Raw genomic sequence first — 26,617 nt, 5'->3', positions numbered from 1 at the left:
CTGTTTTTCTGTCGTCTTCTGCTTAAAAACCACCTGCTCCGATGAGATGGCAAAGCGTCCCATTCACATGAAATCAGCGCGAAGCAGCCAGCCAAGAGGCAGCGGCGCGTATGAGCGAGAGGGGATCCTGCGCAGCCTTTATATACCAGAGTTATTTTTAACCACAGCCTCCATGCTTATTACAGTGTTTCCTCTCTCAGACGCTCAGGAAGCCCACTTGGCTCTGTTTCCTGCTAACATGCGGCCCTGGCTCGCAAAATCTCTGAGAACAACAGGCCTGAGACTGCTCGGCTCCATTAAAAAAACTGGCAACTTTTCAAGCCTTGACAGAAAACCTTTGAAAGCGCTGGATTTCCTCCAGCTAACGTATGAGGCTCCTACATCGGTGACAAATTAGACTGAAACGGCACAAAATGCTCCTATGTAAATAGCCTTTTTCTGCGTTCACCCTTTTAATAGTTCCAACATTATTTATAGTTATTTCTCTGGATGGAAAAATATTTTTATATTTTTCCAAAGATGGGTTCTAGTGAAATGTTTTCCTTGTTTGTTTGGGGTTTTTTATTTTTTTTTTTTTCTTTTTCCTTTGAGATTTTTGTGACAGTTTTCTTAGGCTCCAGGAGCAACCTTTCCTTCCTGGAAACCAGGACAAAATGGCTGTTGTGAGTTCTTCAGCAAAAGGCCTGTGTCCAGCGCTGAGCACAAGTCTCCAAACGCTGCCATTCCTCAACCCTTAAATAATAGTTATAGCAGGCACAACTGCCTTCCAATTTCCTGAGAGACGACAGAAGAGGTCAGCTGCGCTTTATCGGTGCCTTTACCCGTGCGTTTTAGGGCCTTCGTGTTTTATTTTTCCTTGCAGACTTTTCACTGTAATTCCAAGGGGACTCCTGCTTCCAAAAATGCTTTCAAGTATCAGAATAGATGTGACCTTTGGTGCTGAGAATGCTATTTTCTCCTGAGCTGACATTTTACAATATGCTAAGAAATCTTACCATAAAGAGACTTCTTGTGTGTGTCAATAATGAGGACTGGGAATCGTAGATGAGAACTCCAGAACATAAACCTTCTGTGATTTTCTGATTTTCTAGGAGTATTTCCAGTAGTCTCATCTTTGTCTGGGTCATCATCACCTTAAGGGTTATTTATTGCCCTGGGCATGAACAAGAACCATCCACAGCAGGTGCCTGGCCTCTGCTACCAGTATTTAACTCCGACCCTGGCGGGACGAGGATGGTTGTTGTTGGGAGCAGGTTCGCTGCACAAGAGGATTTCCCTGGCCTGCCCTTCTTGCTAGCGGGGCAGGAAGGTGTGTTTATTCTCCCCCTCAGTTCTGATCATCCACAGGTTGAGCATGGAGGCTAAGGAATGGTGAGGCTCTAAAGGAGAGAGCGATGGAGAATTCATCCCACCCTGGGGTGATATGGCCAGTTAATGCTATTCCAGCCCTACAGATTTGTGGAATTCCCCCTTATTTTCTTTTTCCTCCTTAAATGACTCTTCAGTCCTTCAGTCTCACCAGTCGCACCCTGAACCACTAGGTGAAGCCTTATAGAAAGGAAAAAATAAATTCTAGTTTTTAGACTGATCATCTTTTTTTTTTGTACGACAGCAGCCTTTTGTCCCTCCGTCTTTCCTTGGCACTTGGCTGCTGTGTGCGAGTATCTCCAATAGGAAGGCTCATCTGTATCACAAGGAAGAGAGTAAAATCAATGTCTATTCTACTGAGCTCGAGAACGCTGCTCAGGCCGCTGTGCTTTGCTACACCAGCGACAATGAAACGCTGAACTGGGTGTATCAAGCACAATCTTGAACGCTTAACTACCACCGTCGCTCAGATGACCCTTATTCTGATTGAAATCGTTTTGCTCCCGAAGTTATCTACGTTTCACACAGATGTGGTTAGCTTTTGCAGTTGAAAATTACTCTTATGAGAACAGAAAAATGTAAACAGTTTCTAGATGTGAAAGGGCTGAATGTGGCGTTTTGTAGTTTTTGCCAACTCATTCTGCTGTTCGTGTGCACCTTGTTTGGGGCTTTTATCTCCTGCCACCCCCAAACTGGGCTTTGCTTGTGCCAGGGGCACCCTCCTTTGAATGAACCCTGGCAAGCAAGTCTTTCAAATGCAGGGTATCGTTTTGGCAGGCGATCTTTCTTTTGCACGTGTGAGTTTTGTAGTTACAATCGTAGCAGTTGCCTGTGTAGTTTATGGAACAAGTGGTATGCAACAGCAGATTCACGTTTATTTTCGGGCAGGAAACCAAGAGTGCAAAAATGCGTCGTGAACTGAGGGGTCAGGGTGAAGCCTTTTTAAAAAAGACTCAAGGTGGCTGGGTTGCATTTATCACACGCAGCCGAGCGCTCTAAAATGGACTTGTTTTGATGCTATTTGGAGCTCACCGTAATGAAAACCTGGCTTTGTGCAGATTGCCTTTCTGCGTCACGGCCCGTCTTGGGACAGCAATACCAACAAGGACAATTAGTTTAACTGTCGTTCACAATTGCTGTTTGTTTGTACTTGGTGGTTTCTGGTAGAAACTGCAGGCCAGCCTTCCATTCGCGCTCTTGCCAGTGGCCTCGGTAATTGCCCACCAGCCGCTGAAGGACAGACTCACCAAGGGCTTTCAAAGCTAACTTACCCTCCTTCAAATATAACTGAAATTTATAGCTAGCAGCTTCTAAAATAACTCACATCACTACCACCTCCAAAAACAGCTCTGGGACCATGTGGCCTTGTGGTTATGGCTCTGGGGTTGTGGTGATGAAGTCAGAGATTCAGATCCAGTTGTAGGGAGATAAAAAGCTTCAAAGAAAGTGAAACTGTTTTTGCCTTGATTATGTGGAAATAATAACACCTCGTTTTACTTACACCTGAAAAACAAAATTCATAGCTAAAAATAAGGTATGGTGCAGAATTCCGTGTCACAGCAGGAGATGCGCTGCGGATGAAAGCACGCAGTGGATACGAAGAGAGCTCATTCGAATTGATATGTCGGAGGGGTTTGCTTCTCCAGCTGCAGAATATCAAGGTGTCGGGTGAGAAAAGTCAAGGTCTGAAGCCTCCGCAGGCAACACGGTCAGAGACTAAGGATGTCCGCTGTATTTTTCAGTGTACCTTTGGGCTGACCGACTGTGGGCTTGGGGTTTTGTTTCTTTTCTTAGAGCAGCCCAGAGGTTTCTCTAAGTTCTTAGGGGTCATTTACACTGCGTGGAGGGAGCTGCATAAAAATCCCATGGATGCTCTGCTCGAAATTGTTACGATTGTACCATAATTTGTAAATGTTAATAGAATAATAGCTGCAGAATTGCGCATTACACAGACTCAGGGCGCACCGGGTGCTTCCCCCCGTTAGAAAGCCGCGTTCCTGGACTGCAGACTCTGTGTCTGCTCCCACATTTTGGGGTCCTCCTGCTATGGGGTCCAACAGGTTTTAATGAGTTCTCAGAGGGAGCAGACCTGCTTCAGGTAGAGGACTTACAAGATTGCCGCTGTGAGCTAGGCGATGTCTCGGGACTGAAACACTGTCCCGTGGAGAGGTACGTGTATGTTTATGCACACGCACGCACGTGCGGTGTGTATTCAAGTGCCTCCAACCAAAGAGGAATCTAAACCTGGGCGAAATGTAATGAACTTGTGAGTTATTTAGCACAAGGAAGCACACAGCTGTTTCAGCTGCAAGGCTCTGACTTCCCCTTCAATGGACAGAGTTAGCACGAAGCTGTTGCTGTTCTGCTGGCTTGCTCCTAGAGCCAGCTGAGATGTTTCCATCCTTGAGGGAATCTCCTTCAAAAACTGGGCAAGCGCTGACACTGCCTTTAGGAGGGCCACTCATCCCTGCCCCCGACTCCCCCCAAAAAATCCCTCACTGAGGGACTTGAGAGATTTTGTGTCTCTCGCTGGCACTGGACTAAATTCCCGCTGTACATAGGATGTAGATGTGAAGGTGTATTTTGGGCATAAATGTCTACAGACTCTGCTACAGCTCATCGTAAGAAGAGTCCAGGCTGCTATTAATCCTAAGAATAGCTGTTATTGGGTTGTGATGGCATCTAGAAGCCCCAAGTGAGCTTGTCACATTTTTCTGATTTATTTAGTAGCATTTCAATGGGAAAACACTGAGATGATAACGAGCATCAATGGTACATCTTGTCTCTACAGCGCACAGGGAAAATCCAAACCTGATTCATCAGCTACAAGCTTGGCAGATCATATCTTGAGCCGCACCAAGATTTAGTCTACAGTAGAGACGCGCACTGAAGCATTTACGGAAAGAGAACTGATGTTTCCGTTGTTGGAGTCCAGTGGCTATCAAAGATGTCTTTGAATTTCTACAATTAGAAGGAGCCAAATAAAAACCAAATGATTTTCCAAGCAGATGGCCTTAGCCCTCGATACCAAAATTATCAAACTCCCTAAGTAGTGGTTTTAAGATAGATGTTAATGGATCTTTGAGCAAGGAGCATTAGTGATCTGGACTACAGCAACATTTTAATTAAAAAGTTGTACAATAACAGACTGAAAATGTAAACTTCAAAACATTTAAAGCCTAAATTACCGTGGGTAAAGAGCTGGCACGGAGTATGTAATTTTTAACATTCCAGACTGCCTTCATTATAGTTCAAGAAGCCACAGAAATACACCGTTACGAGCCAGGAATAGTTCTTCCTTTTATTTGGAAAGAGAATTACAGAGGGAGCTATTGGGAACTGGAGTTTAGTTCCTAAAGCAGGAGCAGGCTACAATATTTTTATACACAACTGCGACCACAGACTTGCACTCATTCAAACATGCCGGACTAAACGGTGCCGGCTGTATAAATACTCCACGCTAAGTTAAAACACAGGTTCTTTTTTATTTCTGCTTTGAAGGTTTATCATGCTATTTCTACTTTTGCAATATCATTTAAAGTCTAGATGGCTTATATATATATATATATATATTTATATATATAAAAGAGTGCTAGTAACTTAAACCTACAAATTAAGACCATGGTTCTTCAGCGGGTTTGGAGAAAGGCTGATTCTGTTCTGGTCATTGTTGGTGGACACAATGCTTGCTTTCATTTGTGAACATGCGCTTAAAATTACAAAGTCAATCCTTCTGGTTTTGTTGTAATTTTTTTTTTTCCCCAGCCAGTTACTCCTCAACTGCATCATAATGCTCATATAATCTTTCTTTCTTTTTTTTTTTTTTTTTCAGAAATTGGACTCACATAACTCGTTGGTATGCAAAATATGTAAGGCCCCAGTCTGCTGTGAATTACACCCATGCAAACCGTTGAAACTTAAAAGGGAATTTAAAATATGCATGAGTAAGGAAAACAACCGGAGCCCTCAAACTGCAAAGTGCTTTGAGATCTTGAGAAGATCGTTGCCCATTTTGTTACCTGTGGCCTCAAGACAGGGAGGGGAGAGGGTCTGATACTTCAACTGGGATTGCCAAAACCTGAGTTTTATCGGTGCTTTTGATAAATCCGAAGGGGTAGGAGCAGCTACTGTCCCACAGCAATGTTCTAAATTAACTACAAGTAATTGAAAAGCTCTAATGGAAAAATATCCTAAATCTCACGGCTCGTCAGAAATCAACGGTCGCTTTGTTTTGCCAAGAGCAGTAAATAAACCCGACATGAAAAGACATGAAAGGACTTTCTAGAAGCGGCTGGCTGCGATAATTCCGCTCAGGAAGCTGCTGAGGAGCAGCAGAGCCTGGCTGCCCGTGCCTTCGCTGCCGCTTTTCCCCGCGTCGTTCTGAAAGAGGGGGGATGCTTTTGCTTTGTAGCCTTCGTTGACTTGGCCGCCTGGAGCTTCTGAAGCCTTGGTTCTGGGAGAGAACGCTTTTTACGTACTTTAGAAACGGTTTTGACTATTTTCAGGTTGACTATTGAACCGCAGTGGAAGTGTATGGATTCAAGATATTTCTGGTGATTGTGTAACTGGAAAAAACTGTCCTGATTTTAAAGTATTTTTGGCATACAAGTGAAAGTAAATAAGCAATTTTAGAGACTCACTGGAAAGTAATTGCTCCTGCAGGACACTAACGGTGCCAGGAGCTCTGGCAGATGCACTGAGCCCTCACTATGAAGCTTCAAATGAAAGCATTTTTTTACTGCAAAAGATCAAAACCAGGGATATAGAATCCAAAATGTAAGGAATTTGGAAAGAACGGATGCCTGCGAAGGGAAATGTCTGCATATGAACTGCATTAGGAGGGAACACAATGGAAGAGGAGCCTGATAAGCTCCAGAGACACCTTGGCTGGCCATGGTGGGGAGCACGAGCGGTGGCAGTGGTGGCACGGCCGTAACGCTGGCAGTGAGGGTGGCGAGAGCCCAAAGCCAGGTCTGGGATGGAGCTGCCGTCGTCCATGGCTGCGCTGGTGACACACAGACCTCTGGGTTTGTCTCGGTGGTCAGCCCTGCCAGGGTTCGGAGCAGCTGAATCGCCGATGCCGATGACATGAAAGAGAGCAAGAGCAGCACCTTGTTCCGGGTGACAGTGACCCTCTGGGATGGGAACCTTTAGATAGGAACAGCCTGTCCCTGGGCTTCCATCCAGTGATTCATCCCTGGCTATGACAGAGCCATAAAAGCACCACTGTCAGCTACTATGTCATTAAAGGAAGTGGGCTGCTTTTTTTTTCCTAAACAAGAAGTTAGTGAAGAATTATTTTTCACTGCTTTCGTGCTGTAAGCTGGCATTTCGAAGGCCGAAGCTGCTGTTGTTGCTTTCCTTGCTCATCCCGACGCTGCCGTTGGATCCACCTGGGCTGTTGTGCAGGCCGCCGAGCTGCCGGTTCTGTCCGCCACGTGTCAGCATAAAGCCCTGCCATCGGCTCCAGCAGCCCAGCAGTCGCTCAGTAAACCTCAAGGGGCTGTGGACAGCCACATACTCTGTCGTAAAGTGCACAAGTGCCTTTGAAACTGAAGCCACCTGCAGGAAAAACTTCAAGAGGTGTGTTTCGCCAACCCCCTCCTCCCCCCAAGTTGTGTTTTTCTTTCCTTTTTTCCTCCCGACCGACGTTTGTGCGAGCTGCCCTTTGCCTGGGTTCTCAGCTGAGGGCTGCAGCACAGCAATGACTTTTCCTGGGGTAGGTTTGTCCTGGATCTTTGCAGATGCTCCTTTGGCAATCCAGTTCATATGGCCACGGCCAAGGAAGCTGAAGCCTTTCTAAGATGCTCAGAATACTTCGGAAGAGGATGACAGACGAAATAAAGCGGTTTTCATGTTTCAGGATGTATGGCTTTGTCTTTAGGACTTGTACCTGGGTTCAATCAACATAATGTCAAAGTATTAACTCAACCCTACGAGCATTAGCTCTCCATTTACGCTAACGGGACCTCCAGCTCCCTCCTTCCGAGACGCACCGAGACAGGAGACACCAAAGCCTCCAGAGAGAGAAAAAGCTTCCAGGTTACAGCGAAATGCCAGCCAGCCAGTGGAATTGCGACGTGTGTGCATCTCTGCTTCCGTTTCCCCAAGAGGCAAGCCATGAAACTCGGCTCCGGCTCGGCCGGCTGCTCGCCGCACACCTGCTCCCTCGCAGCCGCCAAGTAAGTGAAAGTTGTTTCCCTCGTGTGAGCAGCGCTGTGCTGGACTCAGGTTGGTTTGGTGGTTTTTTAGCTTTCTGCTAGAATACTGTGGTGGACAGCAAGTACGAGGTGCTGCAGTTGTTATGAGCAAAGGTCCAATTTCCTGACTGATAGAGATTTACAGCATTGTAACTCATCTTTTATTGGTATTTCACTTTTAGAGCAAGCACACTTAAGTCATTGCATTCTGGTTAAATTATATCTGGTTTTATACGTAGAACATATATAAACCAGCTCTATAGAATCGATATTTACATGCGTCTGCACACACACACGTACATAGGGCTGTGTGTACGTGACCCTCATGATTTTACCTGAGAGGTGCACTGGAGGAAGACCACGATAGGAGAAGGGCTCTTGACTATACAGAGACCTCTGTACAAAAGCAGCTCTTTAGCCAATAGTGTAGGGTTTTGGATTTAAATGTTTCAACATATTTGGGGGGGGGCCCACCAACCCCCTTGCTGTATGTATAAATGCATATCGTGTATAAATACAACAGAACCTCTCACTAGCCCAATACCAAACGGCACAAAGCAAGCACGCCCCAGTTAACCCTCCCAGGAAAGCCCGTTGAGGGCTCCAGCCTGGAAAAGGTGGGAGAACAAAGCGCAAGGCTCCTGGGGTTACCCCACCACTCTAAATCTCACAAGCTGTCCTATCCTGGGTTCATCTGGGTGGGATTTTTGTGACTGGGGTTTGTTTTTTTTTTTTGCTGGTGAGCCAGCCCATCCCTCCTGTGACGCTGTGAGCTCAGACGTGGTGGGGAGGGGTTGCTAGCGACGCGATGCCGACAGTGCCTTGTCCATCCTGCCACTGCCGCCGCCTTCGGCCGTGTGCCAGCGCTTCCGGAGCGAGGGGAATGTGACAGCAGAGGAGCAGCTCAGTTTGTCATCCCAGATGCTTCTGCAGAGGGATGGTCCTGCAGACCGTGACCGTGGCATTGGCGCAGCGACGGGCTGTCGGCGGCAGGAGGAGAACAGGCGCCTTCGGGGGGTGATGGCTCGTTTGAGGGACAGGGTGCAGGCTAAGGGCTGCCTGGGGGATGGGCTTGTCGCTTGGCTTGGCTTTTGCCAAAAGCACAACTGAGTTTTCAACTCCTCCACAATTTCGTATCAACTGAACACGTCGTTAGAAACCACTGAAACTCAAACCTCTACGAGAGCAATGGACCCACACAGCGCGAGCTGCTGTACAGCTCCCGATGCAGGGGCTGAGCTGGCACAGCATGACTCGGTGGCACTGTCAGTGGCCCTCCTCTTTTCCTCTGGAGCCAACGGACGCTGCTGGAGAAGGACACGACACCCCTGTCCCTCTTGTTTGGTTTTCTGAGAAGTCAAATGGCCTTTCCTTTAGAAAAGCAATTCTTCAAACTTACTGTCATTTTTGGAACTGCATCCTGAGCACACACAAAACTCATTGCATCTCACCAATGGCACTGCCTCTCTCCTTGAGCGCTCAGCCTTTGCTATCACTGACACATCTGTGCCAGGTGGGTATCGTACGGATGCCGGCCGTACAGAAGCGATTAACACCCACCTGGATTTATGAGTGAAGGATAAGGGAGCTCTCTGGGGCAAGGACTGACTTTTCTCAATGGTGCTTGGTCACTCTGTGGTGCAGGGGAGGCTCTCCCGTGCTTGGGGCTGCTCCATACCACTGCAGAAGTCAGCGCCAATAAACCGACACGGACCAGGGCAGGTCGATACCAGGGCCGTTTCGGCAGCGGGTGACGTCGTATCGCCGTACGCAAGAGCATCCCCGAGATTTGCAGCGCTCCACGCAGACGTGCCAGGCTCACTGCAGGAACCGGCGGGTGAAATTCTCCGTTCCTTCTGGCGTGGGTCAGATGGGGAATCGCAGTGCTCTCCCCGGGCTTCCGAATCTCCTTCTCCCTTCCAAATTGCTCTTGGCTCCTCTGCTCGTGCAGCTGGTAAGGACGTGCTACGAGTCAACACCTGCCATTGGGTTTTGAAATGTGCTGCTCCGCGAAGCAAGTTACTCATCATCATCCCCCCCCAAAAAAGCCCAGGAACAATATCTCAGAGCCAAAGCAAGTCTGCCAAGGAACGCATGCCCTAGGGTGGAGATTACTGATATCGCATTTTTTATATTAGGCAGGAGAGGTCAGCCCATTCTTTAAAATAAGCGACAGTAAACAAGCCGGGTAGCTGAGCCCTTCAGATGTCTCATCACTGATGAGTTCTAACGTTAAGAGCTTCTATCGTACGGATCTTGATCGAGGGAAAGATAAACGCGCTGTTTTTTAGCATTTCACTACAAACACGGTGTTTGTGCCAACTGACACAATGATTAAATATGATCCTCTCTTCTCAGAAATGAGGAGAACTGTAACCGCACCGAGCTCTCCGCCGCCGATACGAGATAAAGAGTCAAATTGCGTGTGGTTTCCTTCAGACCAAACTTGCGGCGTAGCGTTTCGTGAATGATGTTGCCCAAAGTCAAAATAATCTGTTTTGCCCAAAGGTATTTTTACAGAGGGCTCTAGGAGTGTATTTTTCTGCAGAATAATAGAAAAGGTTCGTTCTCCTTTGCCCCGTGCTCAGCGCCAGCTCTTTGTTACTGCAGAGGTTCGACGCCCCAGCATGGGAATGGGAATGGGAAATTGCTTTCATTCTAACGTAGGCTTAAAAAGTCAAACCAGTTTAAAACAAGCTGGAGATTTTTTTTTTTTTAATAGAAATTAATATTAAGGACATTTTCCCACTGCTGTGCTCGCTGCTCTTGCTGAGCGGTGCCACCGATGCCCCAGCGACACGGGCCAGCCCCTGCTCCCTGCTGAAGCCACCGGGCCGGGTAGCCCAGGAAATGGGAAGCAGCTGGTTGTTTCTTTTCAAGAGTACCAGAGAAACAAGAAGATGGTCCCCTCCCCACACGGACCAAAGGCGGCTTCAGGCTTTTCGCTTTCAGCCACACCAACAGCAACAGTTCTCTGCCTTTCTCTGAGGAACTTTTCCAATTTCTTTCGTTGCTGCTTTGCAGGCCCGTGGGAATGAGCTGCAACTGTCCTTCCCCGATGCAGACCAAGACAAAAGCGGTGACAGAGCCACCAAAAAAAAAAAAAAAAAAAAGAGGCCAAGGCTTGCAGCCCCAGACGCCTCGCCACCCTGAGGGTGCTACAAACTCTGTGCTTTGCAGCCTCTCAAAGCCCTGCAGAAGGTTGGGTTTGCTAAATCTGAAGAGGGTGCCTCACCCTTCTCGTGAGCAAAGTGCAGCTGTAGTTGCGTTTCCTTCGTAGAAAGCACTGCCACAACGCTGGTAACTCCAGTTAACAGCAACCGCTCTTGCCAGGCTCCACCAAAACGCAAACCTTTGCTCGGCACAGCGTGGCCGTGCCCCGCTCCCCAGGCTCCAGCAGGTTTGTCCCAACTCCTTCAAGCTCTGCTTTGTAGGACAGGGGCTTGGTGCAGTGCCCTGCTGTGCCGATAACCTCTGCTGCAGCGCTGGGCAGCCTCGGAGAGCAGCGCTCGCACCGCCAGGAATAAGATCTCGAAGGAAATCTGTTATGACTGGCACCTGCTAATCCCTCCTGTGCCCTGAGACGGCCCCGTAGCCACAGTACGGTCTGGAAACCTTCCCTCTGCTTATGGAGCTTTTTGATGGCTCTGACCTGAAGGCTGTGGCTGATGGGAGCCAGCACGGGGCACGATTCCGTGCTGGACCGTAAAAAGGCACACGGAGAGCCTCCCTTTGGAGCTGCACTAGGGATGCAGGGAAAAGCAGCTGGAACATTTATATTCCCTCTCGCTCTGTGGGTATGGGGAGAGGAGATGATCAGAAGCCAGGAGATGTGAGGCCGGTGTCCCCCACACAAGCACGAAGCCAACAGCTTCTAACCCGTATGGCAACGGGAAGGGTAAGCAACGTCGTGGAGGGGAAAGTGGCAAATACCTGGTGCTTAGTCCTAAAAAGAGGCAGAATTTCCAGCAACGGGCCGTGTATGTGGACAGAGGGCAGGGAACAGGACGTTTTTGGTACCAGCTGCCCAACCAGGCAGGACAGGACATACCATGCGCTGTCATGCCTTCCCACGCCGCTGGCTTCCCCCGTGCCCTCGCCCGCCCGCCACTCTCACCCAGGATTCATGCAGGAAACGTGGGTGAGAAGTTCTCCGAGAGCAGATGTAATCCTGCCGCCGGCTGCCCACGGAGGCACCCGGGCACCAGCCTCCCTCGGCACAGCGGCGGGTTGACTCAGCGTGCGGCGCCCCGCTCGCAGCCGGGGACGTCCCATGGTACCTGCAGGAAATTTAAACTGAGTGTGGAGGTGTGCGGCTTGTTGCGAGGGCAGGAGCTTTGATGAGGGCAGCAGGGGAAATAAAACCTCTAGGAAGGCTTACTGCGAAGTTTTGGAGGCGAGGGACCGCTGTGGTCCTTCACGGCATCACCTGTGATGGCATGCACTGCGCGGCGTCCACGCCATCCCCATGGAGCTGTCCTGGGACGGCAGCTGTTGGAGAAGGTGCAGCTTTTGGGGGAGGTGTCCCCATCTTCACGTAAGGACCTCTGCAGCAATTCTTCCAGCAGCAAATACACGCACACAGACACACACACACTCTCAGCTGGAAGCAAACACTTATTTTCTGACTTGACTTTCCTTAGCTGTACCTTCCAGCCGTTGCAGCTGCTGTTTCTTTTCTCTGCTGAAGTCATGTTCCTACTCCAATGAAAAAAAAAAAAAAAATATTGTGTTTGCTTACAAAAGAATTTCACTTCATTAATCTAAACCCCTCCGGCTATCCTGTCACAAAAGAGTGCTTGGCAAAAAGAAAGCTGCTTCACCGCCACCGCCTCGGAGAGCCCGCTTACTCAAACCTTGAGGTAGGAACCCAAACGTTGCCTCCTTTCCCGGCACCTCCGCCGGCACGTGGCAAGAGTGAGCAAGAGGGAGGAAAAAAGCTCTTACAGCGCCCATCTGTGCAGGGTGTCAGTTCCTCTGAAATAACTCCTGTGTCATCAGCCCCTGGTATTTTTGGCATTTGACACAATACACGGGGAAAAGTTTGGGGACGGAATTTCACCGAGTGACCCAGCTCCCTGGCTCTGGCTTTGCCCGGAGCCGTCAGGACACTGGGGACAGGGATGGGCGTCGGAGAGGGACGCTGCCCCGTGCCAGACGCAGCCCGTGCGCCCAGCTGAGCACTGACACGAGCCTGCAAACCGCGGAGGTTTTCCTTTTGTGTTAGAGAATAAAAAGAAACACAAAATCCTGACCTTCCTCACGGCAGACGTCAGGTTTATCGATAGCAAAGCGATCCTGTCGCCCGTCTCTGCAGAAGAATTTGCCGTGTGGAAATTACGTTGATGGCTGAAGCTAAGGGCCGTTTAAGAAAAATTGTGATCAGAGTGGAAGTTAGAAAATGTGACTTTGGGAACTCTATAAAGCAGCCATGGACTGTGCAGTGCAGTGGGGAGCACTGCTTATTCTGAAGGATTAAAACAAACTCCCAGTATCAGAATTTCTCCTTATACACCTTTTAGGACAAATTTTGGGGTTTGTTGCCGTCGTTTTTTCCTCCTCAGGAGTCACTCAGATGGGAGCTACTTTGGATCAAAAGCCTGATGGCAGCTGTGGAAAAAACCACTCCGGCTTTATCAAATGGTCGGAGTGAGGGCTGCAATAATCAGCGAGTGGTGTAATTCTGGACAGCATATTAATTGCAGTGTTGGCCACCCTCCAGCTCAGCTCTTCATGGCTCCGTTTAAACGCTGTTTGCTCTGAGCTCATTCTCGTGCTGGAGGTTGCTGGACATGAGGCAGAAGGGCTGCTCCTTTCAACACACAGATCACTCAGCACGCAGAACGCTTCTTATTGCAGAGCCCAAACACGACATTTTATCATCTAGTGATCCCAAATTTGCTTGGGTAGAGCTCAGTCCCGCACCGTTGAAGTCTGCGAGCATTTAATGAACGCTACACAAGGCCTGCGTTGAAATGAGTTACGGATTCCTTGTTTATTTGCTAAAGGCTGCTTTACAAGACTTATATCACCACATTAATTACTTTAAATATGTCCATCTGCGCTTGAATAATATAAATATACACATGAGCTGTAATGAAATACCGCCCTGAACCATGCCGGGCAAGAAAAAATCGTTCATGTTGCAACTATAGCAACTACTAAAATAGCAAAGCAGACCGACTTCTGCCATGAACCTGTTCCCGATGTCCGAAAGACACTGTGTGCCGCGAGCTTTATATACCAGCTCCCAAAATATCCGAGTCCTGATAGGATGAGAAAATACTGTCATGTTCTTGCGCCAGGCCAATTACAAAGCTGTAGTTCCTGTGCTGGTAAAGATGTTTCCTGTTGATAAGACAAAAGGACAACATAGCACTTAGCTGCTAATGTTATCTGGGACCCTCGTGACCTCGCGGAAACTTTAACAATTGTGGCGTTCACAACACGTAGAAGCGCTCTGTCTTGTGCTTTTGTTTTAATAAATAAGCAAGAAGGAAAATAAACACTCGTTCTGCAGCCGTGCGCTCGCGATGGCCGGGGAGGAATTAGAGGTGGCTGGAACGCAGACGAGAGCTCCGCGCTGGTAGTAAAGGGTTCCTACCGCTGGCACGGGGCAGGGCTGACTGGTACGTCCTTTTCTAAACAAACACAGCGAAAAGTGGAATTTTACACCGTAATATCTTCTTTTGTCAGTTTGAAACATGTTCCTTTTCAACTTGACAGACACTTTTTTCATGTTTGAAGGTTAAAAAGCAGATTTCATTTGTTTATAAGGTGGGCATTTCTAAACAGACCTCCTTCGTAGCCCCCAAACCTTTTCTCCAACTTTGACACTGCAGTTTCTTCAAACTCTTCCTGTCTGGGTAGCCTTGTCACTTCTCCTTGGCCAGACCACAGCAGTCACCGGTACGCAGAACTCCAGGAGCTTTAAGGAAAATACAAAAGCACAGCTGGATTTGGGTGTTGTATCACCTGTTAACTGCCTATGTCACAGCGCAGTTGAGCTCTCCTACCCAGCACCCAGTGGGTATTTGCCAGCCCACTCACAAAGCCCTCACGGCAAAACCTAAATCAGGACACGACAAGAAACCCAGCACCTCTGCTCGCTCCTGGATTTGTAGGATTCTCAGATCCCTCATTCCCTGCGGGAGCACGGTTACACTCACCAGAACACGGGCAGGAACCCGCAGCTCCTACGAGCTCTTTAACCAAGGCTCAAAGTGGAAAAACCTGGAATGAGATTTGTCCTCTTCTCTAATTTGAAGCATAAGGCTCCACACGAGGTTTCCCAGCAGTGCAACCCGTGCACATCAATGACTTGGAACCCAGGGGCTTAAAGATTCATAATGAGAAATCTATGCTTGATTTCCCTAGATATTCTTCTGTCCTTCAAAATTCATGGTGCAACAACCATGCTGCTTCAGACGGTCTAAGCAAGCCTCAAATGAGGTATAGGCTGCTCCTTATGAAAGACAGAAGAGAGTTTTCCTTAACTGAATAGAAAAACATTTTAAAAGCCTTATAATTTATTATTTGGGCTTCAGTTCTGTGCCAAGGGCAAGTCCTTTCAATGCTGCTTAAAAGACCAAGTGGTGCTTCACCTACACCTGCCCAACTGGAAGAGCAGCGACAGAACTAGTCAGTGTTTTCCCTTGCTCAGTTGTTATTCCTGCTGGAAAGAGGCAGAACTTCTTGCGAGCGTTTCCTTTGAGCAGCGCTTATTCACAGCAAGCCACAGTGGGAGAGGGTGGGAGGCAGAGTTCATTCATTTTTGTAGCATAACATAGAGCAGCTTGTGTTTGGATTTCACTAGATATTTGTTGTTTTACGTTTCTTTGCTTTATATTGGAGAAGGGCCTGCAACAAAACTTTGATCCAAGGTACAAACCCGCAGCCAAGATTTGAACTAAGCCTACAAAACTTTCTCCAGAACAGGCTGTAGCCCAGCACGCTGACTTTGGGAGCATCTTGTTCTTCACGTTGCCGATCATTTGATTCAGGCCTGTTTCTGCTTATTTATTTGACCATCAGCCTGCAAATGAACTTGGAGGCTCCAGTTTTGGTCTGTAATTTTTTGAGAATAGCCCAGAGTAATTCCACCTACGGCACAACCAAGTTGCATCAGCACAATGCCGCAACGGCCAGGGCAGCCGGCGAGACCAGAACGAGCGTAAAGAAAAGCTGGCAGCTTGAAGGGGGAAGAAGTGGAAGGAGAGAGAGGTCAGAAGGTTAAGCTGGGCGTAATTTCTGATATTAAACTCAATATTATCCAAATCCTCTGGTTCAACCAGCCTGCCAACAACCACAGAGCAGCAGAGCGGCTTTAACGTTCCTGTGCAATGCCATTGCTTTTGTGGGACTATTGATGATCTCAATTTCAGATGGCTGTTTGCACCAAGTTCCCGGGAACTTAGCCCAGAACGCGTCCTAATAAAACAAGAATCCTTCATTTTCAGGGGAACACACATAGAACCAGTTTAGCTAGAAGCCCTGTCTTTAAAAACACATTACGTTTTTCCGGTTAGGAACCAGTGCGCAAGGAACAGAGTGGGACGCGCTGCTGCCCGGAGCGATGGTCACGTCGTGAAGAGCCCACACCCAGAGCTGGCCGCGGTCTGCACACAGCCCCTGCGCTGCCAGAGCCAACGAGATCAAGGTTGCTGCTCAGATCACAGCCCCAGGAAGGGAAGAAATAGAGAGGGACCCAAAGTTTTAACCAATGCGCTAATGACAAAGTGAAATAACTACAAAAGGGAACCTCCTGCATCTGAGTAGGGCGAGAGATGTGACTAACTGTGCTTTCATAAACGCTGAGTCAAGACAACGTGCCGTAACTACTAGAGTTTTATCTGCGCGTAGGAAGGGCATGACTGGTCTGACACTCCGCATTACACAAAATTCAGCAGAAAAAAAAAGGTTTACGATCGTTCATGATTTCAGCACAACTTATCCTGTAGCATAAATGACATTGTTGTATAATTAATTACCATAGCAATTAAGATTATTGACATTGTTCCTTAACTTTGCTCTCTCATGCTATTTTCTGCAAGGCCATCAACCCTCGCCGTGCCAGGGCTGCTGAAATTACAAACAGCAGTGGGTGCCAACCACAGAGGGGGGGAAGAAAAAAAAAAAAAAAAAAAGCAGTGAACGAATTGCAACACACTGCATTTGGCACAAGATGAAGACAGAGGTGCCAAGGTTTAGCCCATTTCTTGTCGCAAAATATAAATTCGGAAATAAACAGGTGCAGCCTCTTAACCCGAGACAAACTCATTATGGGTGAAGTCTTATCGTCTCTCGTTATGTGTGAGAATGGTTTATAGACAAAACCAGCTCAGATTAGAGTTGGGAAGCAAATACAAGCAGTCCGAACAGTATACAGGCATAAAAGGATGGAAACAAGGAAGGAAGAGTAGCAATACCGAAAAGAAAACCAACAAAAGACCCCACTCCAGCTGGAAGACAGAGGTGGAATGAACGTTCTCTAATGCACCCATTTTATTTGATTGGAAGGTGTGTTCTGGCTTCTTTTATCAAGACAACCAGTTTTCTTGAGAGGTAATCAAGTGGGGGGGGGGGGGGGGGGGAAAGATACTTCTTTCCTATGTCCAGACCTCGAGCTGAGTCTGAATTTTGTGCCCCAGCAGCGTCCAACACCCCCAGCGCAGAACTCGGAGAAGCTGCTCATCCCTTCCCTTTGCGCTGGTGCCCTCTCCTCCGTTTCGCGGTATTGCCGTTATCAGCAGCGTGAGTAGCAGAAAGAAATAAGGTTAAGAGAGAATTGTCAAACTAAAATGAGAAGTCGCTGAACTCCAAAGACCGTATTTCATAAGCCTTAAAAAAAATATAGGTTTGGAGATTTTTTTAATGAGCTCAGAGGAGCACAAATAATACCTTCCAAATGAAAAGACACATTGTGTACGCACCGAGTTTGTGACTCTCTGGTAATTAACGGGAACCCTGCAGCATGCTCAGAATGCCATCTACTGGCAGAACTGGCCGTGGAGGGGAAGGAAATAAAACTAGACCTAGTAGTTTGTTGCAATCTTTCATTCTAAGAAAGCCAAGCTATCAGATACACACACCCTGCTGCAGGAAATAAAGCTCCGCGTTTACGCCAGTGACGCACCTTGACGAACAGCTATCTAATCAGGCAGCAATTAAATAACACGTAGATGAGGTTATGGTTTTGCGTGCCTGGGGAGAGGGGGGAATGGTTCCTGCTGTCGAAATATTCTGAGCCAGCAGTTTGGGATAAGGAGAGAGCAGGGGAAACGCACTTAAGCTTGCTGAGAAAAAAAAACCTACTTACTACAAAAAGCAGCCTGCGGAGAACATTGAAACCTCGCTGGCTTGGTGTGAGGAACACAGATGCGTTTTCAGAGCCACCTGAGAAATTTGGTCTTTTAACACTCCAGACTCCAGGTAGCACAGCTAGGCAGCCACACGGAGCTGGGAAGCCAGATGAGAGACTTCACCGCTTACGTGAGTTATGCAAATTGTCGTGTGGAGTACTTCACATTAGGCACTTATCTGTAACACCGTGGCAGACCATCAAATTTACATTTTTCCACGAGGCAGAGAAGAGAAGCCACCAAGGTAAGAACGATTTGGCAGTTGCTAAAAACTAAAGGAAAGTTACTCCTCGAACAAGATCACATCTCCATTTCTGCCTCTGAGTACACAGGGACCCCACCTTCCAACACAGAACGGATGAAGAGGGGGGGGTTCTGCTTTTTTGCTTTCTGAAACAGAGAGCGTTCATGAGCACTGATTTTATGATGTTGCAAATTTGCAGACAATAACAGAAAAGTAAAGATTTTGTCAGTTGTTGGTAAACAAATCAGGAATACAAGTAATTCCAGCTTTGCTGGAGTTCAGTTCCACTTATCCAGGCCTCACACGGGAACTGAGGGCACGCGACGATGAGAGGCTACAACTGTAGACCAAACCGAACAAAGAGCGAGCGAGCTGCGACGGATTCAAAGAGGACTTTCTGCCCTTTATTACTTCCTGGACAAGCACGGCTGATGCCCCGTCATCAAAACAGAGTTAAACTGCGACAAAATATGAGAAAAACACTGTTCTGGTCCGCAAAATACAACCTTCAAAAGGAAAACAAGAGTCACATTGTACAGGCAAATAATTAAAGCTAACACTTGGAAGAATGATCAGAAAGTGGTCTGTCAACCAGTTACAGCTTTAATATAAAAACGTTTCATCCAGTCGTAAGCGTAATTGTTCAAATGAGAATGAGTAGTGGAACCAAGATCTTGAACAAGGTGATTGTTTGTTTCAACATGAAGCTTGCTGGGTGACAAATGCAGTACCCTTACTCCAGAACACACGCGTCCGCGCCCACCGCTGCCCAACCAGCTGGCCGGTTATCGCCTAGGTACCTTCAGCTGCCTGTCCTGTCGGAGCCAGATCTTCTGTAACGGTACAGCAGCTGCCCCTCGGGGGAATTTAGCCGATTTTTTCCTAAAGCACATACTGTACAGATACATCCAAATATATAGTCTGCAAGGGTTCAGTGGGGACAAGGACTGAGATATCCGTGCTGTCCCGTGGACAGAGCGGTGTGGAGAACCCTGCACACACACAGTGTACTACGTCACGTTTGCAGACATATACGTAGATGTTGATGGTTTAAATTTAGCACATCAGGAGCACCAAGACATTCCAAAAACTGCTTAAAGAAAATACTGATAACCGTCAAAATTTTTCTGAAAAATCAAAATAACTATGTACACCCTTGCCAATCTTAGCTTCTCAGAGAAAAAAAAAAAAAAAAACACAACAAAAAAAAACAACAAAAAACCAAAACACAACCAAAAACAGCATGTAAAGAAAAATAATACCTTTAAGTAAAACATTCTGAACTGTTACCCATTCTGCCAGGAAGTTATAGTAATAGCTGTTTACAAACGGAAAAGACTGAGAAAGCAAGCATCCCCCTAAGGGCAAATGAAGTGAAACAATTCTAGCAAACTATAGCGAAAAAGGGAAATATTTGCCCCAAATTAACACAAAGGCAAGCTGGAAGAAAGATGGCAACTGTATTTTTAATCGGCCTCTTCATAAACAAAAATAAATTTTCAGGAAGAGGTTGGAGTATATTACTGTTATCTGAAAAAATAGTAATTAAAAAAAAAAACAAAACAATCTTCCTAACAAATTTCATTGCCTCCAAAATGGTTTTGGTCTTTTTTTTTTTAATTAATCTAAGGTCTTATGCCTACGTATTACAGTTTTGAACTTGTTTTACAAATAGAAATTATAAAAAAGCAAATACGAGTCAATTGGCACAGTGTTTGCACGCCCCAGGGGTACCACAGGGTTGAAACTCTTCCGTCTGCGTTTTGGCTAACTTGGCCTCGCAATCATCGTGCTCCCACAGAGCTGCTCCCATGGACATCTACTTCTGTGATCTCTTGCTCTCAATTAACTTCGTCTTTAACAAACCCATAATTTTGTTTACAAACCCTTCACTTGAAATTGTTCTGATTGTTTTGAAACCATGCACAAAGAACAAATAGTATTTTTGGACTTCACACAGTTTTTACTCATATTCTGTAAATTTTTATAAGTTAACAGAGCTTTGAATGAGCTAAGGCACCCATATGCCCAGAAAAAAATAAATACCTTGGGCTAAATACAACTAAGTGTTCAGCAGTCATTTAATTGCACAATCATCTCCCTAATTTGTAGCGTAACGCTGCCAGTGTCTTTAGAGATCCTAAAATACAAACACTAGAAACTTTGCGAGTGTAACGGACAAGGCATCGACAAGACATTCTCAAGGTTCATTCTGTATTCCTGGCGCTGGTAACTCCTACTCCTAACGTAATTAGCACTTAGCAGCAAGATCAGCATGTTCTAAGGATGAAATAAATATTCACACAGTCAATACTAATGGTTCAAATGCTCAAACACATTACTGAAAACGGTAAATTTCCAATCTTTCTCCTGCCAATCCAAGATCGCAGCAACAAGACCCTTGGCAACAACATTCACAGCTCTCAGTACCGCAGGAGCTTCCGCAAACAAATTTGAGGCCTGAAGTTTCGTGGTCTGTGGCGCTTGCGAGGTGTTTTACTGTGTTCGAAGCTGGTAGTCTGTAAAGGAGAGAAAACCACAAAACTTTTGTAGTCAGTTGTCTCAGTAAAAGCAGTAAAACAGATCAACAAATTGGGGTGAAGTGATAAAAAATAAAACCAGATCCTCGCTTAGAATGGCCACGATAACGAGCTCTAAAATGATTAAGGTAATTGCAGACAGTCAGGCTTCCATGCCAGAAAACATTAGATTAGGAAAACAGTAGACAGTGCCTTATGCATCTCAAAGCTGGCAGAATGCTATGTGTGAGCAATTTATTTTTAAATTTACATTCAAAAAAATCTCACCGAATCCCAGCTTAATTACAAAATACTTGTGAACAGCAATAACGAACTATCCCACTGGGTCTTTCGTTAAGACATCAAAAAGGTGACTGGAAAAAAGCAGCATACCTTAATCTAACATGTACCTAAACCATACAGTTTAACCTTGCAGAATATGAGCAAACTGGTTTTGTGCGTTTCAGTTTGCAGGCGTATGCTGGAGAAACAAAATCTGCGAGCTGGGGATATCTACAGTCGCCTGCCTTGCACTTACCTCCGTTCTGGGTGATGTAACGAACCCACGGGAGAGCCTGATAGCCGCTCTTCTCAATGATCTTCAAGTAGCGAACCTGGAAAGAAAGGCACGTTAAGAAATGAAGTCTCCCATGTCAGCCAAGCGGCATTTAGCAAAAAAGAAAAGAATTTTTGGGGGTCAAAAATGGTTTCTGGGTAACCCTGCAGAGGAATCATCAAGATGATGAGAAAAACGTGTGTGTTAAGCGCCTAGCGTGTTACCTTACCGGTACTTCAACTACTCACCTGGATTCCTGAAGTGGTGAAATACGGGATCTCAAACTTCACGCTAATGGGAGGTTTTCCTTCCTTATCTTCAGCTTCAACACTCGGAAGTCCAAAGTGAGCTCTCATCAGGTATTCTTTTCCACCCTGCCCAAAAAAGACAGATTTTTTTTTTCTCTTGAAACAAAACATAAAAAAGCTTGCAATGATACCAGTGGTTTTCTTAATGTCAAATTGCTGAACTCCACTATTCATTTCAGCTCTTCTCCAGGGCTTAAAAATGAGCACTTCTTTTTATTTTAAAAATGCTTTTTTTAAAAAATGCAGATTAAATTAGGATCCCCCCCAAGGCATAATTTGTTTTCTTCCAGCCTCATACTCAAAGGGAGGAAAAAAAAAAAAAAAAAAAATTTTTTTTTGTGCCGGTGACCATTCTGATTGCATGGTGACAGACAGCTGCAGTACCGCAGCACCAGCATTCGGAAGAGCTCACGCTCACGGAACCACCCAAGCAGCACAGCCCGACAAACTAAAGCAGCTGCTGCTAAATCCGGGCCAAGGGATTACAGCATCCACAGGCATCGCTCAAAAATCTGCTCGTTAACCCAGTCCTGAAAAATTACCCAGTGAAACACAAAACACAAACAGCATCTGAAACAGCTGTTCGCAAGTTCCAAGCCTTCCTCCAAGGGAAAAGAGGAAGAGGCCAGTTCTACTTCTCTGATACTATTACAATTCGCTTTACGCCGAGTCTGAACATTCATGGAATATGAAGTAATTAATTATTACACTATTAGTAATAACTTACTGGAAAAGATTTAATGGACCAGACAATTTCACTGTTCTCTGGAACCCACTTGACACTTCCAACAGTGGTTTTAAACTTCGGCGAGTCTGCATCGTTGGGAACTGGAATGTGAATCTCCACGTTGTTGGCAGTTGATCTACGCTTGAATTGACTTTTTGCCTAAAGAAGGGAAAAAAAAAAATAAAACAAATAAATCAGAAAAGTAGGCCTCTAAATATTTCCATAGTGCTGGTGAGTTCAGAGGGCTGTGAGCCACGCAACTCCCCTCCACCCCAATCCACCTCGCGAGAACAAGACTGTAACACAGAGATCGCAACTTAGAAATGAAATTCTCGAAAAGATGAAGTCCTACAGAAATACTACATGCTTGTGCAGAAACGCACACACTGCTGGTCAAGCTTTGAAAGCAAATGAAAGAGAAGACTGAAATGAGCCATAATTATTTTAGAACTGACCTTGATCATGTACTCGATGCGGCTGTGGGAATGTTTTTCAATCACAGACTCAATCCAGATCAGTGGTTTTACCTAACGGGGAAAAAACACTCAACAACTGTAGGCTGTGCTCTGACACGGCCAGGAAAACGTTGCTTCCCCAAAAAGCTACACTCAGCACCTGAATCCTAAGAAAACAGAAAGCCTGTGGTGTTCGGAATAACAAACAAGTTGTGTTTTTATTTTCAAAACCCCAAACAAACAATTCTACAAATGAGCAAACGTTGACATACCAACGTCCAAGCGTTACAAGAATTTTAAGTTTAAAAAGCTATGGCTCAGCCTAACCCCTGACAGACACTTGCATTCCAAAATATTTAATAATTTAACACTTCCTCCAAGAAGAGCCAACACAAAGCTTTGCTATTAATGGTTGACTTGAAAACCACTATGCTGCCCACACTTTAAGGAAAAAAAAAAGAAGGGAAAGCCATTAGCATTTTTGCCTACAATCTAAAACATTATCATGAAGAAGAAATGCTAACATCCAGGCTTACGTGCGTATTCAGACGATACGACATGAGTTCAAACTCTCCATCTGGCGGGATGAAAGAAATGGTCCTGTCGTTTTCAAAGCGGGAGAGACGAACACACTGGTGAAACTTCACATCTTCCAGTTCTACTGATTTACTTTTGCCGCCTAGCAGAAAAGACACATTTCAAAGTGCTGCACAAATGATGTCCAAAGTCTCATCGCAGCCAGTTACACAGTAAAGCAGCGGCCTGCTGACATTCCTCCCTGTCAGCCAGTACCTTCCTCAGCTTGCTGTGGGATTTTAGGACTACAGAAGTCTCAACAAACGAAAGAGGTGAGGGAGCCTAGATGGTTACCGCGGTATTCCATCCTTCCCTGGTATCGTCAGACAAGGCCTAACGTGATTTTCTACAATGATAACGGGAGTATTTCTATCATCTTAAAACAAATCCCTTCAGCTGAACCTCAAGCATCCCAAAATATAGGGCTTCAGGTGACGTTTTTCCCGATTACCAAGATATCACGGAAACACTCACGGCCTGTATTATCAAAGAGAACTTTGTCGTTCAAACCAAGGCGCAGCTCTGGCATTCCCGAGAGAAAGACTCGCATTTTAATGGATCCAACTATCTCACTCCGCAGCACGTTTCCGTTGGCACTGACCTGAATAAAAACGAAACGACAGGTAAGATTGCTCTGACGCGATATGTCGTGACACCAAACAATACTCCCCATCCACCCCCCTCCTGAGAAATTAATCCAGCAGAGTAGAATTTGGTGAGGGAGGTGCTGGGAACAGACGGAGGAGGAAAGGACATGCCAGAAAGCAGCAGTGCACGCAAGTAAAGCATTGTTTGCCTACTGGGTGTCCTCAGGAACACTCTGCCTTAAGGACTGACGCTGTTCTGAGCGTCACAGTACACCAGCCACAGCCAGTCTGGCTTTTCATCGTAGCCCTGCAGGCTTTCAGACAGTCAGCCCTTCTCATCACCTCCGATTACAATCCCCGTTAAACGCTACGGGCACTCACCAAGAGGTTAACAGACTCTATAACGTCCAGGAACACTTCATTCTTCCTGTATTTTATCCCTTCCGATCGCCAGGAAACAGCATTTGTAACAGTGGCAGGTGGACGCGGAGCTCCAGTTTCAAGTTTGTGACCTTCCTGAGTGATGTACCTTTACAGCCACATAATCGGCGTGAAAAGGTGAGAATTAATATTTTTTGATACATTTGTCTGTGACTAGAACGCTTAAAACTTGCCAAGGAGTTTCTCACTGTAAGCGATGCAGAATGATACTTACTCTTGTAAAATTTTACTATCAGTGGTTTGTGGATACCCAAAATCCATAAGCTCATCTAACAACTCATAAATAATAACAAAATTATCCCTAATGCTCTCTTCTTCCAGCTCCTTGAAATATTCAGAAAAAACCTGAAACAGAGCGACAGGAGGGAGGGGAAGGAGGAGGACATTAACCGAGGCAGTACAGCGCATTCGGAACGTGCTCTTGCTTCTAAAATCCTAATTCTTAAAAAGCCCCAAACCAAACCCCGTAATTCACAAGCGGCATTCTGTTCAGATTACCCCCAGGAAACCCACCTCCATTAAAACAGAGCTAGAGAATCCTAGAAGCAACTCGAACTATTACGAAAAATATTTCTTCTGGGGAAAATATTTTTCATGCTGGGTAGAGACGAACGGAGCACAGGATCTCTATGATCTGCCACTACTCATGCATCAAATTCACAACTCTCCTCTGCGTTCTCGGGTCTTGTGCAACTACTTACAGCACTGCGTCACATCCTTTGCCTACTCAGCTACAAAATATCAATCCCGTTATTAGCGGCTAGGAAGATAGTTCTATAAAATAATCAAATATAAAGTAGAAATGCTATTACCATCGAGTTCTTGGAAAACGTGAAAGCTCTACGCACTGCTATTTACATCAGATACAGACTGAGCGGAAGAGGCGGCGGAGGTTACGTCTGCAATTCCGTACTCACCTGAACTACTTTATATAAAAACGAGAACACCAGTGATACACAAGCATTTTTCTTAGAAGTTGCAACGACTGAGAGAGGACGTTCAGGAACACACATTCAAAGTCATCATTCCAGAAAAACGCTTACTAAGCGCCTTTTTCAAAGCCTTCACACAACCAGTTTTGGCCAAAAAATTAAGTGTTAATTAGTTAACCGTACCTCTGGCCTAATGAGATACAAAGATAAACATTCAGGAAATAATTTATTAGAGTAAAATTAATACAAACACTTTTCTGCACGTGACCCTGCGTAAAGTATAAAATTACCATCAGGTCAGAGCCTCCGCATGTCACTTCACCCCTTCTCCAGCTCTGCATCTAGACAAAACCCAAAAACGCCAGAGCAGCACTTGGCCTGTCAGCACCTGGGAGCTGCCGGCAGGATAAAGGATACGATACAGGTTGTTATGTTTGATCCACATAAAGCGAACTCCTCCGTGTGCCAGGATAGGAGAAAGCGTCCCCTCTTCCTCCTTTTCCATAAGGATCGGCATAAAATGCTCCACCTCGGACATGTCCACATCTCCGCGGTAATTCCGACAGATGAGAACCTACAGAGAGAGCGACAAACTCCTGGCATTTTTTTCTCTTTCACGAGATGTTACCATGCGAGACCAACACCCAGGACATTTGGAAGGCCTCTTCAAGCAACTCCAAACGTCCGCAGGCCCCGCTGCAGCCCCCACACGCGCTGCAGATGCGGATCGCAGCGCCGCAACACCTTGCTGAACACGCAAATCCCAGCCTTCCACTGCAAACTCCCGTGTTTGTGTTCTCTGGAGTTATTTTCCACCTATTGCTGCACGCGCCCTATAACGCTTTAAGATAGGAAAACACGCAGCTCCTCAGAGACAGGCTACCTCCAATTACGGCGGGGATTAATTACCCCGGGGGACGCCCAGGGGCCCTGCTGGCAGCTCTGCACCAGCAGCCACCACAGGAGACACAGGCCACCGCCCGGCCCCGCGGCGCCCGGGCCGGGAAGGGGAAAGCGGCTCCGGCAGAGCCCCGCGAGGCCGGGGGAGCCGCAGCGCCCCGGGTCCCCGCGCAGCCCGGGCCGTGCCCGCCCCTCTCCGCGGCCCGGGGCGGGGGAGGCCCCTCCGCTTCGGCCCCGCAGAGCCCCCCGCCGCAGCCCGGGCCTCACCTTCCCCTTCAGGTCCAGCACGTAGACGGCGCTGGCCGACATCGCCCCGCCGCCGCCGCCGCCTCCCGCCCGGGCCGCCGTGTCGCCCGGCCACAGCCGCGCCGACTTCCGCTTCCCGCCCCGGCACTTCCGCTAGGAAGTGACGAAACGAGTCCCGGCCGCTGCGGGGAGGGATA

General features: G+C 46.7%; 1 protein-coding gene and 1 long non-coding RNA gene across 2 annotated transcripts; one reads left to right on the top strand and one right to left on the bottom strand.

Annotated features, from left to right (window-relative positions):
* Positions 1-674: 674 nt before the first annotated feature.
* On the top strand, positions 675-17,153 carry LOC147597581 (uncharacterized). The gene is made up of 3 exons (XR_015261196.1): positions 675-793; positions 5,201-7,550; positions 16,097-17,153. It is a non-coding gene; the product is annotated as an uncharacterized LOC147597581 (long non-coding RNA).
* A 1,402-nt stretch (positions 17,154-18,555) lies between these two features.
* Positions 18,556-26,547, bottom strand: AP1M1 (adaptor related protein complex 1 subunit mu 1). The gene is made up of 12 exons (XM_086767713.1): positions 26,442-26,547; positions 25,692-25,848; positions 25,260-25,327; positions 24,557-24,687; positions 24,283-24,430; positions 23,789-23,915; positions 23,275-23,417; positions 22,739-22,810; positions 22,284-22,442; positions 21,497-21,622; positions 21,231-21,306; positions 18,556-20,692 (listed from the first exon to the last, which is right to left on the bottom strand). The coding sequence occupies exons 1-12, from the start codon at positions 26,481-26,483 to the stop codon at positions 20,670-20,672; spliced, it is 1,272 nt and encodes a 423-aa protein (XP_086623839.1). The 5' UTR covers positions 26,484-26,547; the 3' UTR covers positions 18,556-20,669.
* Positions 26,548-26,617: the final 70 nt, after the last annotated feature.

The sequence above is a fragment of the Chlamydotis macqueenii genome, chromosome 26 (genome assembly GCF_036417535.1).
Source record: "Chlamydotis macqueenii isolate bChlMac1 chromosome 26, bChlMac1.mat, whole genome shotgun sequence".
NCBI classification, from domain to species: domain Eukaryota; kingdom Metazoa; phylum Chordata; class Aves; order Otidiformes; family Otididae; genus Chlamydotis; species Chlamydotis macqueenii.
The sequence above is the reverse complement of the archived record's forward strand: the minus strand, read 5'-3'. Positions and strand labels throughout refer to the sequence as shown.

Bases quoted from the DNA above. Each gene is read 5' to 3' on its own strand.
- AP1M1 (XM_086767713.1), bottom strand. From the start codon at position 26,483: ATGTCGGCCAGCGCCGTCTACGTGCTGGACCTGAAGGGGAAG. The intron at 25,328-25,691 runs GTATCCTTTATC...GTCCTCTCTCAG, and splicing joins CAAACATAACAACCTGTATC to TCGTTGCAACTTCTAAGAAA. The intron at 24,431-24,556 runs GTAAGTATCATT...GTGGCTGTAAAG, and splicing joins GATAGTAAAATTTTACAAGA to GTACATCACTCAGGAAGGTC.